This window comes from Blennius ocellaris (assembly GCF_963422515.1).
Source record: "Blennius ocellaris genome assembly, chromosome: 14".
Taxonomy (NCBI): Eukaryota; Metazoa; Chordata; class Actinopteri; order Blenniiformes; family Blenniidae; genus Blennius; species Blennius ocellaris.
Window position 1 is genome coordinate 4,901,808 of NC_137663.1, and position 14,377 is coordinate 4,916,184.

The 14,377-nt window shown below is 42.9% G+C and overlaps 1 protein-coding gene across 2 annotated transcripts in view; it reads right to left on the reverse strand.

Moving 5' to 3' along the window:
- The window catches only part of LOC308139387 (polypeptide N-acetylgalactosaminyltransferase 10-like), a 116,994-nt gene that overhangs the window by 21,023 nt on the left and 81,594 nt on the right, over nucleotides 1-14,377 (reverse strand). For both annotated transcript variants that reach the window (XM_080508817.1, XM_080508816.1), the window contains exons 6-7: nucleotides 14,084-14,267; nucleotides 3,393-3,510 (exon numbers count right to left, since the gene is read on the reverse strand). In XM_080508817.1, coding sequence (XP_080364943.1) covers nucleotides 3,393-3,510; nucleotides 14,084-14,267 — 302 coding nt within the window. The remainder of the gene's footprint in view (nucleotides 1-3,392; nucleotides 3,511-14,083; nucleotides 14,268-14,377) is intronic.

Sequence of the window (14,377 nt, forward strand, 5' to 3'; positions counted from 1 at the left end):
AAAATGTAACCTAATGGCTTTGAGCTGTAAAGGATGCTGACCACTGGTCTATTCCGTGCGCTTTATAATGCGGTGCGCCTTATATATGAACAAAGTTGTAAATTATGTCAATCAATGTAGGTGTGCCTTATAATCCGGTGCCTTACAGTGTGGAAAATACGGTAGGTCAAATCCATTCACCACGCACTTGGTTGATGTTTTCTTGTGATGAATACATTCTTATTATTTCTAGGTTGAATTACCTACAACCTACAGCTTTTTAGAGGACGTTTGGAAGGTTTTAGGGCTTGAAATGAATCAATAAAGCAGCTCTCAGGCTGCAGGACGATAGCAACATGACGCCTTTGTCATATAGAATTTCCAAACTGTTGTGCTTTGGGATTAGAACCTCAAATTAACCGTGCTCTTTCTCTTCCTGGGCCCCGTGGTGGTTTGCACCATTTCAGGAGCAGAAGAGCTTGTTTTTACTCATTTTTCCTCAATTTTTCCCAGTGTTTCCTCGCCTGCTGTCACCGGGGGAGATTTAATCGTCAAAAAGTGAAGTGAAAAATATTCCTCCGTCGACATGATCTAATGAAGCTTTGTAGCTATATTGACATGCTGAGTATGAATAGACAGTAGATGGAAATGTAGTTTGATGATGTAATTTATTGTGCAGGTCTAAAGTGTGAAAAGTGAGTAAAACGTGATTCTGTGACAACGATGAACGGGCGAAGTCTTGATTCTAGAGGGAGATCTCAGATTGGGCTTCAAAATATGATTCCTCTCTCAGTCAGCCTGCAGGGCGACGACACCATCGACTGAGTTTGTGTGTTTTCTGGAGTGAATTACACCAAAGAGAACAGGACGAGTCAATCATGCTTAGCTAAATGACAAAGACTGGAATTGGATTTGTGACGCTGCTCAGGAGGGAAACAGAGGCACCTTTCAAGTCTGCCGGGTTTGAACGTTGCAGCATTTCCATCTCCAGCCGGGAGGGCGTTTTAATTTAAACTTAATGAAAAGCGCTGGAGGTCAAAAGGTCAGGCGGCTCAAGTCTGTCAGATTATGGAAGTGTGTTTGGGATTCATTTGTTGTTATCTGACGCGTCTGTGAGCTGTTGACCTCCGCTCCTTCTTTCCGCAGCAGAAACCTTTTTAAATGTAATCGGAGGGATTTGGTCAGCACTGCGCCACACCCACGGTTCCTCTGAAAGCAAGTTCTTGACAGTAACGGGTTTCAAACCGAGGGGTGAGCCTTCCCTGGGGGGGCGCCAGCGAGCTGTGGGAAGCTTTCGCACAAAAAACCTCAGTGTCCCAGTTACAACAACAGAATATATAGAAACATCTAAAGCAGCGGTATCAAACACAAGAGTTCAGGAGCCACAAGCAGAGTTTCATATTAAACGTTCCCATTTCCCCTGTGACATGGGAAGATGTCGCTTCCTTCCAATTGATCTTTTTACTAAAGAATGTATAAAATGGTGTAATATCTCTGTAGTTTGTATTGTTGCAATGATTCAGCAATGTTTGTTGGTTCCTATTATTCTATGGTACCTGAACACGCCGTTAGAACGAGGTGGCCTGTGATTGGCTGAGCGTGGCGGGTGTGTACGTGTGTGTGTGCGTGTGTGTGTCCGGTTGGAGGAGAGGGAATGAAGGAGCAGCCCGGTTCATCTCTGTCTGTTCTGTTCAGTAATAAAGCGGCTTTACAGACAGGAACGCTGCAATACTAGCGCACAGCGACTTAGATAAGTAACACGCTAGATTACACGTTACCGAAAAAACGTGGTCACACGGTCAAAGACTTTATGATGTGATCTTTGACCTTTCCTGGCTCTCCACCAGCATCTTGTCCTACACGTTGTCCCGAATCTGACAGCTCAGGAAGAGAAACCCCCGCGGCTCTTTCTGCACGCTGACGACTGGCCGCGCCACAAACTCAGGCAGTTAATAATGAGCAGCGAAATCGTAATTTGCAATCCGCATGTAGAAAACAAGCATCGTCTTTCTCCGACTCGCCGGAGTGGAGACCAGCTGTCTGCTGTTTCAATTCAATTCCTCCCTGTCAGGTTTGCTGCGGCACTCTGACCAGGACAAACAGAATCTGGGGGGGGGAAAGAACAGATTGAATCCACCTCTCTGCACGGCGCTGTGGGGAAGGTCTGAACCGCAGCGCCAATCCCTTCCAACTCTCTTCATCCCCGCGCCGAAACACTTGAGCTTAATAACGGGGGCGCCGAGCCGCGGGAGGGATCAAGAGCTGGAGTTCAGTGGCGGTCAGATTAAATTAAAAGTCTTATCACTCACCTCTGACGTGCAGCTCCACAATCTGCTCACCTCAGAGGAGTGAGACGGCAGCGGCGAGGGCACAGAGAGGTAATCCTGCTGCTTGTAACCGCGCTTTTTACAAGTAAATTATCAAATGCAATTACACTGGTGATAAGCTGATGGTCCCATCAACTCATTTCCCCTCCAACACTATCCTGCTAATCACATATTAATGCAGTTGCACCTGATTTCGGGCAGAAGCCTCATCTTTGTGAAGTCATCTAAGTGAGGAATGAGGTTTTGTTAATGAGGTTAGGAGATGGAGGAGTCCAACGTATCGCACCTTTAAAGCCACAGATAATAATAGATTGTTGTATTAATAATAAAAAGACGTCCAATAACCAATGTTAAGCTGCAATAATCATCATTTCTTTTTAAAAACCCATTTCGTACCGTGTGATGAAGCTCAATGCGCCTCTACGAACTTTCTGCAGTGGATTCACAAAGTTATACGAGTCCAGACATTTTACTTTGGGCGCCCTCCAGACAGAGGGATTCTCATCCAGGAGTTTGAGTTGACGGAACTTACATTTGTTGATTTAATTCTCCATCATGTTATCCGTTGTTAAATAACTGTCAGTTTTCCGGTCCGCAGAAAAACCCCGTTGCTTCAAACTGGTCCACGAGTTAGTTGATATAAACGCCGCCTCGGTTTTGATGTGTGGTTTTGGCTGAAGACGATGATGTCATTGCCCTACCCCTCGTGATGTCACTGAATAACAACCAACGTGGCAGACGACATGCCCCCAGATGCAGAAGCTGCTGATACTCGTCGCTTTAATAACGGCACATGTCGGATTTATCGAATACAAGGATTTTGACATCCAACAGAATAGTTGCAGCGCCCCCTATAGGCCTGGCATATGTACTGCATTACAGATGGAAGAAAAAGTCGGAAAAAAAAAAAAAAGAATGACGGGGCAAAAAAAGATGGTATTGGCTCATGTGGACCGGGACCAAATTGCCCCTCGGTGTGAATGTGAGTGGTTTTACTGTCTTTCCTCTGACAGTAACCAAAGAGAAGATCTGCTCACTTTTCAGGAGTCGCAGTTATTTTACTGCAGCTCTGCGTGTGGTTATTACCTTGAAGGAGATCTCGTACTGTTCTCCCCCCCAGATCTCCAGGCCGGTGTCGTATCCCCCCAGCTCCCAGAACCACTTCCTGTCCACGGCGAACAGTCCGCCGGCCATCACTGGAGACCTGCAGGACACACAGGAGACGCCTTTAGATCTTTAGATTCAATCCGCAAGGTCAAAAAGTTAAATGATGGAGTGAGCTTCTCTTATCTACTGACCAATACAAAGTCTTTTAACCTCTTTCACGTGGAATATTTCAACTACATTTATGACGGAGTCCATTTTTTTTACCCTGGAACTTGTAAAGTCAAAAGTAAGAAAGTAATAGTATTATGTTACATTGTTTTAATGATAAAATCAAAGTGAAAAATTAACTAAAATCAGCGAATTTCTGTGATTTATAGCATTAAAAATCTTTCGAAATGGGACTTAAAAACTCCTGTACAGTTCAGTAATTCTACAATTGAAAGTTTCAAGGTATCTCACAAAGTGTCTATTTCAACTTGTTTTATGTTTCACATGTGCTTAAATATGTCATAGTTTTCTTTCTTTTTTTCAAAGGAAAGCATTGATCAATTGACTTTATGCACAAACTTTGTAGAAAAACATTAGCGTTTAGAAAAAGTTACACAATTTGAGATTCACATGTTTTCACAATCCGACACAAAACAACACACACTTAAAAGAACAATTCAAAGTATACAATAAAAACAAGTCAAGACAAAGAAACTTGATCAAGGTTAAAGAACAATGATGTATGAAAGAAACTGTTTGAAGTCTCCACTCGGTGGCCCCAAAATCCAGAAGCCCTGGACTTTACACTTAAACGCCATAAAATACAGTTAATGATGTGAGAACCTGAACAAGTCACATTGAATCTCACTCTGATGGTTTAAACATTAAATCACCACCATCATCTAATTTATCTTTTAAAAAGTAAAGATTCTTTTAAGGAGTCAGTTTGAGTCAATATATTTTTCTTAATTTTGTTACCATCAGTTTTTTTTTAAAGTAATTTTGAATTAATCTTCCAAACACAGTGGTAGTTAAGATCGATTTGACATCAACAGGTACTAAAAAGTGCAGCAGCACTAAAATAAAGACCGATGTTCTGAATGTTATTCATGATTCTCAAAACAAAACTGCTGTTGGAGCCAAACTATTTCAGTGAGAATAAAGAAAACACCAATACAAAGCTTTTGTTTTTGTTATTTCTGTGGTACCATTCATGATGTTTAATGACATTTCTTTTCATGTGGAGCTAAAGAAAATGAGCTGCTCCTCTAACCTTGTTCATTCAACCTTCTACATCCTGAGGGAAGATTTTGATCCTTGATCCGAGTTGAATCCGAGATTTAAATATGTCAGCTGATCGAACTTCATTTCAGCAAACTGCATTTGCTGTAAAGTTTCTGCAAATATAAACTGTACACAACTAAAGACTTTTTTTTAAGGGTTATAAATATTCAGCCTTTGTTGTTTAGGCTGTTCATTATTTCCAGATTACCAGTAGAAACTGACATGTGGGGATTGTGATTGCAGATAATAAACTATGTCTTGTAACATGAATAAATCTGCGATATGTTTCACAGAGTAGTCTGGACAGAAGACTTAAAAATGTGTGTGTATAGAGATATACGTTTAATATAAGATATATAAAATATATATAGGTTTAACCACAGGAGGCTTTGGTTACCTGTCTTGCTCAGTGTGTTAGACTTCATAATGCTGATGGCGTCTCCGGTGCACTGAGTGTGTGAGCTTAACACTGTGGGGTGGAGATAGTTAGCTCCTGCTCACTGGAGGGAGGAAACAAACACACCTCTCCACCGGCGGCGCAGCGGCCAAACGAAACGCACCGACGTTCTGAGAGACGATTGTCACCAACTGATGAGCACGAGGGCGTTTAAACCACAAGTTGAAGTTTAATTTAACGGGATAATAACAACAGGTGTGTTGGGCTGCACTGCCAAAAAGCCCCATTAAACAATGTCAATGTTATCTCCGCAGGTAATGGCAATTTGTTGTTGCGACCCGGCACTGAAACACCGGAAACATTGAACCTTCTGACTCGTGGAAGTCGACATGGAGCCGTGGTTTGAATGATGTTCACTCCCTGATAGGGTACAAATGAAAATGTGTTTGCGATTTGGTTTCAGAAAGGTTTCGCGTTCACACAGCAACATTTTGAGAATTTTCTACAGAAATGGCAGAAATGCTGAAAACTATGAAGCTGCCAGGCCACTAGTGGGTGCTGTTGGTTGTTCTGGAGGCAAATGTTGTTGTTATTGTCACTCGACTGAGAGATGTGCACAACAAGTATTTATGAAGACCATAGTGCGCAGGAGCAGCGCTACACGGAGACGGGGCTTTAGCGTTCTCAAAAAGTTGTGTTTTCCACTGTTTCCATGCAGACGGAATTGGAGAGTTTCCCAAAACTTGCATTTTCAGTGGCTCCGTGCATCACTGTCATGTAAACAAGGCTTAAAATGAGCTGAAAAGCCCTAAATCTTCCAGCACATGTGCTCTGGATGGAACCTGTACAAAAGTTGAATGGATATCTATAAATCAGACTATAAAAAATACTGACTCACAATTTCGGAAATGCCAAAGTTGATATTTTCTTTAATAACAACCAACGTCCCAGTAGATGTCCTCAGTGTCACATATTTACTGCTGCTTTATAATCCCCACAAAGGTCTGGTTCATTTGAGAGAAGAATTGAAACAATGATAAAGATTTTAGCATTCAGGCTTGTTCAATTGAAATATTCTGTAAAGTTTTAAAAGGAATTCAAAGAATCGGGTCTCTTGAAACCGCCACAATGCTTTTCTAATCCTGCCTGAATAATTCCAGCCTTTCGGCTACATTACTGTATTCAGCAGCCTTCAAATTGGTATGCTTTCAACCCTTTGTTGGTCCTTGTCATTTAATGTGACCTGCACAAACAGCAGTTCTCTATGAGCAGATTTCTGGATCCTTCAGCGAGATAAACAGGAGGCTTTTGTTTGCTAAATGCTTTCAGTGCGTTCTTCAGTCCGACACCAAGTTCCCATTAAGTGAAACACATATTTCCTGCTCAGGCTGTTTCCAACCAAGGTTCACAGAGCCAAGCTCGTGGGAAGGGTGGCCATTTAGTTATTACGGTATTATTATTATTTTTTTTTTTCCTGATGTGCTCTCTGAGTAACTCGTCCCACGGATGCAAAAAGTACATCAAAATGTGCAGAAACTTCAGGAATAGGTTGCTCCCACTTTTGTTAATGATTAGGCAAATTGTTTCCGAATAAATAGCAAAAGTCATGGAGGAGCTCAAAGTGGAGCAAAGGAGATCCTGCACCGTTGGGAACAGGGAAACAAAGCTCACATCAAAAGGTTCGGAACGTTCAGGAATATGTTGCTATGACTTTTCTGAATGATTCGGGTAACTGTTTCTGATTAAATCCCCCCCCAACAATGTCCCATACAAGGTGGATGGGATAGCGCCTCGTGGAGGAGCTCAAAGGAGAGGCAGGTACACCAAATTATTATTTTTTTAATGATTTTTTTTTTATTGTTATGTTGGTGTGTTTTATTTACACACGTGAAATCGCTGCCATTTAAAAAAAAGCAGATTTATAATGTTTCCGAATTCCATTGTGTTTTAGTTGAATGTTTAAACCACATTGGGTCACTGAAAATGTAACTTTTTGAAATTCCTCTCTGGATTGCTGCTCCTGTGCACTACGGCCACTGTAAATACTTGTTCTGCACAATCAGAACAAAGTTTCCTCCCTGGTGTCATGACTCCCAGTCCATATTCTCCTAGGACTTGGCACTTTTATTTTGACAGTCACCATAATAACAATCCAGCTTGGTCTGTCCACTAAAATGTCCGTGTTCTTAATGTTTAGAGCTGAATGTTCCCATGTGTGTGGTTTCATCGCAAAAACAAACAACAGCACCAACTAGTGGCTCAACATGCAAATTACTCTTCCGTGTTTCTTCAAGGTGGTGACCTGGATTTAATTCACCATTATGTGGATCTTCAAAACAAATATTAATGTATGTATTGACTGTCAGCCATCATATAACAATGAAAATCAAACCTCCAGGACCCTGCGTTCACCCAGTCCGCTGGGGTCTGGTCCAGACCTCCTGACACCCAACTGAACAAAGAGCCATGAAACTGATGTCAGTCTGACGGAATCTCCGCTTGAAACTGCCAAAGAACGCACCTCTCATTTCCATTCCTGGCCAAGTTTGACGAGTTTTTCTTTCCGGAGAGGCTCAAGTGTACATGTCAATATTCACAATGAACTGTTTTGCAAACAACAGATTTCAACAAAATATTACTTTTCTGTCAAACTGCCAAACAGTACTCATCAGCAGAATAAAGCACCTGCAGCCTCATAGCAGCCAATCTAAAATGCTAATGAGTCGACCCAGAGTCACCCCTCCGCTGCTGCTGAGCTTCGCTGTGGAACAGGGACTCATACTGAAAGACTGCTCGTGCAAAAGACAAAGAACTCATCTTTAACTGTTATTATTATTTTTGTTAAATGTTTCCACGCTGAGACATTAAAGACGGTCCACACTGGAACAGGCTGGGCTCTGTGACGCGTTCACCATCAGACCGTCCAGGTTCACATCAAGAGACAGGCTGCTTCTCTTCATCACGTCATTGAAAAGCTCCGAGAAGTGACTGTGTTGGATTTGGTGCTATTTGGAAATAGAGTGAGGAGTTCAGCCTGAATCGCTCCCGAATAGTTGAGGTGGTTCATCCGATTATGACGCCCCCTGGTGGCCTCGCATTAGAGATTTACCAGGTCAACCAGCCCCGGTTCAGTCCAGGACTCTGGAGAGACTGGACGTGTGGTTTGGTCTGGGAACGGCGTCGTTCCCCCAGAACACACGGAGGACGTTTCAGCGGACAGAGATGTCTTGGAGTTTACAATGTTTTCAAGAGAAAACTGAAAACTCCTGTTGCGTTTTGGGTTTCTGCTTACGTGCTCGAAGCCACTGGAATCTCAACTTTCTGAAAACGGTTCCCAAGGTGGAGCTTTGTAAAAATGTTTTTCTGAAATGCTGCTACTGCGCATGCACGCCTCCACCGAAGTTGTTCTGCACATGCTCAGGAGAGACAATCAGATAAAAGTTTCCTCCATGATGTCACTACTCCCAGTCCATATTCTCCTGAAATTGGTACTTTTATTTAGACAGTCACCATCATAACAATCCACCTTGGTAGTCGGTCCTCTAGAATGTCTGTGTTCTCCTGTTGTTAGTGTTTCGAGCTCATTGTTCCCTGCTATGTGTGTGTGTGTGTGTGTGTGTGTGTGTGTGTGTGTGTGTGTGTGTGTGTGTGTGTGTGTGTGTGTGTGTGTGTGTGTGTGTGTGTGTGGTTTCATTACAGAAAGAAACAACAGTGGTCTGGTATGCCAACTACATTGTTTTCAAAACATTGCTGTGTAAACGTAAAACCTTTTCAAAACTGTAAATGCTAAAACTACGATTTTCACTTATTATGTTGCTTAAAATATGGCTCCTTTCCAGCAATTCCTCTTCAGCCTTACTCCACTTTGCTCGACTCACTATTGAGGCTTTTCCACTACGTGTTCGTGCTGCCACCAGGTACTTTCATGGTTCCTGCACAGCCGAGGTTCCCGGCGAGCTGAGGTGAGTAGAAAATGTGACGTCAAGCAGACAGATGAGTCAGAAGGTGGCTCATTCACTCCGTCATTTATTGAAAAACTGATCACGACAAAAACGCTCACAAACAGAGATAGACACACAAAAACCACCTCTGTGGAGCAGCGACGGTGTGCAGGACTTTTCTGTGGATTCAGGAGCTCCCCGACCACACCTTGAAAACCATTTACATAAACATGGCTCAGGAAAATACAATGACTTGCAAAAAAAAAAAGTGAAGAGTGTAAAAGCTGGAAATAAATTACAACGTAAGCAAAGTCACCAGGAGCACGTTAGCATGCTGACGCTGACATTTAACTGGAGGCACCGCTGAGCCGCCGAGACGCTGAACAGCCCGGGTTTGTTTTAAAAAGCCATTTACACTAAACACACACACACACACACACACACACACACACACACACACACACACACACACACACACACACACACACACACACACACACACACACACACACACACACACACACACACACACACACACACACACACACACACACACACACACACACACACACACACACACACAGCCACGTCAGACCATCTGGCAGCATCAGGACCCCATGCAGACTCCATTTGATTACCTGTTCACACACACTGAGCTACAAGATGAACACGGACCTCAAGGATGCTCGCCACAAACGAGTCCAGCCCAAGTTTGTGAGAGGAGAAAGCGGCGGAGACTCGGCGACCGTCGGTGGCCGTAACGACCTCCTTTAAGCATTTTGACGTGACATTTTATCCCTTTCTGAAGCAGAAAATCACATTGGAAACACGGTGGCAAATTGGATTTCCACAGTACAACCTCAGACTTCTACTTTCCGGCGGCGTGCTGCTCCACTGAATTAATATTGACCAGTATCGACTCCACTGACCTCAACGGTTCAGGAAGCAAGCAGAAAAATGCAACGTTGGGAGGTAGAGTCCTGCATTTAACTGTGGCGAGATATTGGATTTATTCTCTTCTCTCATTCCATTAACACTTTCCTAATGTAAATGCTTATTTAGCCATACGTCAGAGAGGGACGAGGGACTTTGTTATTGGAAACTTGCACTACGGTTACTTCTTTGAACAGTGATTACTTCTTCGTTTGGGCGTGTCTTCATAACATATCATTGATATGGCTCATTAACTGAACTGTTGGCACTGTGAGCTTCAGCCTGGTGACTGATTGACTGAAATTTGAGATATCTTACAATATACAAACATAAAGACACGAGCAGAAAAGCACCCATGTAATGGGAAACTATTGTGGATATGTGCTAATGCTGATTATATGTAAAATGGGGATTAAGAAGGGATTAATTAAGAGGACTGCGTGAACTCAGAACCAATGAGTTTCTCATTACACATGCTTTGGGTGCCAACAGACCCTCAAACTCTTTCGCAACCTAATTTTAAAACGAGGGTGGGATAAATCTGTTATTATACTCTTATGTATTTACAGTATAGAAACACATTTTCATGTATTCAAATTAAAAATGCAACATTTTGAATAAGAAAGTGGGAGTAAATGAAATCACGTCAGGAAAATTGTGAGGTCAACCTGTTTATGCATACAGGTGGATCTTTACAAATTAGAATATCAATGAAAAGTTGATTAAATTCAAAAAGAGAAACTTCATTCCACATAAGGTGGAATATTTAATATCTCAGGAATTTATTGCCTTGACGATTACTGCTTAAAAGGATCATATGTAAACAACAATAATAATCATCCCCATGCTTGTTGGAACGACGCTCCAGACGTTTAGAAAGTGTGTCCTCTCTCTCCCTGGCTTGTTTCAGGTTTTAAAAAGTGTGTTGCTCCAACCAGCCAATCAGAAATCAAACCCTATATAGTGTCATCAGGGGTTTAGCCCAGGGGTCTAAAACTCCGGTCCTCGAGGGCCGCAGCCCTGCACAGTTTGCACGTCTCCCTGCTTCCACACAGCTGATTGCAATGAGCAGCTGGTTATCTGGCTTTGTGCTGAATGTGGTGATGAACCATCAGGACGTTCAGGGGAGGGAGACGTGGAAAACCTGCAGAGCTTCGGCCCTCCAGGATCTAAGTTTGACACTCCTGGTTTAGCCAATCACAATCAAGGTAGGCTCCTCCCTTTGACTCCTCCCACAATGAGGCAGCTCTGCTCTGGCACATGGCGCCACGAGAGGAAGTACTTCCTCCTCTTCCCATAGATGGGCATGTGTGGGCGGAGCCAGCCCAGCTCACACAGACACAGCAGATTCTGAATGCAGCTCCTATGATCTGATATTCTAATGGAGAAAAATCAAGGGAGAACTTTGAATACCATGTTTTTGGACCAACGAGACCATGCGAAAATGTTAAAAAGCTGGATCATATGACTCCTTTAATGAAAACCCCAAATCCAGAAATATCAGAAGACTTTGTTAAAAGTCCGCTGTCGTAGAGTCATAATGTTCAAATCTGTCAAAACTCTACCGTGCCGCATAAAGGACGGCCACAGATTCCTGAGTCTCTGTCTGGTTCAATAGACTCCATCATGGAGACGTTAATTTAATATTCTCAGTGTTTCAAAGCATATTCATGGACAAGTGACATTCACGAGGAATGGATGGAACTGTGGTTGATACTTGGGGAGCCCAGTTTACACAGACCGACTCCAGACCTGGAACCAGTTACTACTACTCCAGCAAGGGTTTTTCCTCTGTATTGTGATGTGTCCATCTCAGAGGCATCTTCAAGAAAATACTGAATCTGGGCAACTGCACCTCATCATATGTCGTATTCATACACAAGCGTGACCAAGTCCAGTTGATCAGATTCAGTTTGCTTCTAGAAGATTCATCTATTAAAAACATTCACACAACAGAAAGCTGCAATTGTTTCCTACCTGAGAGCCACAAGTCAGAGGCACAACAATCAAGAAAAACTCAAAAAGTACACAAACTGCAAACACAGCTGGTGCAAGACAGGTCAAGAGAGAGGACACTGTTGTTTAGAAAAATTCATTCCAAAACACAAAGACATTCTTATTTGTGTAAGTGTTTGTTATTATGGCAATTAAAGTATCGGATATTAATATGGTCGCCTGATATTGAGTCAACAGCGACTAGTGCAATGCTAATGCTACTTACACAACGTCTGTATTCACTTATTGATTTCATGACATTAATGAGCTACTCCAACAAAAAGAAGTTTCTCTCTTCCGTCTTGTTTCTTCCACTGGGACGCCTCCTACCTTCCACTCACTCGCCCATCAATAGTTTTATTACAATTTAGATTTAATTAGAGATGCTGAAGTTGAGATTCTGTGTTTGAGGCTGGTGACCTTGAGGGAAGTGAGTCAAAGCCTAAATGAAAGGCTGAAGCCCAGAGGAGGCTGGAGAGAGAGAGAGAGAGAGAGAGAGAGAGAGAGAGAGAGAGAGAGAGAGAGAGAGAGAGAGAGAGAGAGAGAGAGAGAGAGAGAGAGAGAGAGAGAGAGAGAGAGAGAGAGAGAGAGAGAGAGAGAGAGAGAGAGAGAGGTGACGGTGCTGACAAAAGAGAATAGGATAGAGCGGGGAGAAAATCTCTCTCTCACACACACACACACACACACACACACACACACACACACACACACACACACACACACACACACACACACACACACACACACACACACACACACCTCGGAGATGGATTTCCGCCATCCCACCGAGCCTCATTCTCCGCTGCAGCAATGTCAATCAGAATGAAAATGAAAATCTTTGCGACTCAAATTGGATTTGCGCTGATGAAGGTCATTTCATTGGGCAAAAAAAAGAGCAGATTAATTCAACAAATGAGGATTGATTCTGGTTGTTCTGCAGTCCACCCCCCCCCCCCCCCCCTTTTTCTTTAGCTGCTTACCCTCGTGTATCACAAAAACCATGCTTTACCGATACTGTAAACCTCCCCCCACCACCACCACCACCACCACCACCACCATCAAACACCCCCACCCCGCGATGGGCCAAAACGTCTTTGGCACCGGGATGCAGACAAATGTAGTCCAACTAATCCTTCAAGGCTCACAAATGGAGCGTCTGGCATCACATGCAAAGTTATTTGGCCTCACAAACAGCTTATTTATTCGGACTTCCATTACCTAAAGGTTACCTTCACATGCGGCTGTGTGCAGGTGTGTGTGTGTGTGTGTGTGGGGGGTGTCTGATGAAGTACACAGCTAAAACTTCAAGTCTGTTTCCACTAAATGAGGAGATGGGAAGCGTTCCTTTCTGTCTTTCTGACAGAGACATTTTTATTTTGTAAGACTGAAATTTTGAAGAAAAAAATAGAATACACAGAGATGAAAATGATAATATCGTTTGACCTTTTTGATTGTAATCATATTTATTGTAGATCAATATTTAATGTGACAGCTCTATACAATTCTGAACGCTCCGGAGGGGATAATAATAAAAAAGCACTCAGTCTGCAGCATTATTGGGACTGCACAAGTATTGTAATAAAGATCTGTGTGCTGAAGACAATTAGATGGTGCTGATGTTTTTCATTTAACAGCGCTCTTTCTTTTACAAGCAGTACAGAAACGTCATTTCTAGGAGTTGAGTTATTTGAAATTGATTCATTCTTGGATCAAAAATCGACAACTCAGGGGGATTCATTGCCACATAAACAACAAACAAAAAGGTGTAAATACCTAAGAAATTGCTACATTTTGTGTTTGATTTGTGAGTAAGCAAATAATTTTAAGCCAACAACATTTTCCTTTCATGATGATCACTGTTGTCTTCACAGTCCATCAGGATCACAGTGTCTCAGGGTAAATGATGTCCAATCAGTCTGAATGTGGCCATGAGGCACCGCGAGTAGGCAGATTGATATAGAAACACTCTGGTTGAATGTGTTTGGGCATTGGACAAGGTTCCCTAACCCTAATCTGTTTTCAAACCCCATCTGCCCAGCTTTCACTAAGTTGAACTTTCAGACTTAGTAGACTCAGTAGGATGTGTAATCAGGGCTGAGTTCCCCACCAAACCAAAAAGAACCTGGACTCACTCGAAGGGCTCGCTGGGGTCGTTCTTCTGCATCTCCGCAGGGATGGGGATCCGCTTGTAGTACATCTCCCAGTCGAACGCGCCCCGCATGGCGTCGCCCGCCTGGGTCTCGTAGCCGAAGTTGTCGTGATCGATGACATCAATCATTGGACACACAATGGTCTTCCTGTTTTGGGCGATTCGGTCTGAGGAGGTACGAATTGGGAAAGTCAGCGGAGGCAGGTGACGTAGAGACGTAATTGTAAGGACTGTCTTTCTACAAACGGAGTGAATTGAGTGTAGAAGACAGTCTCTC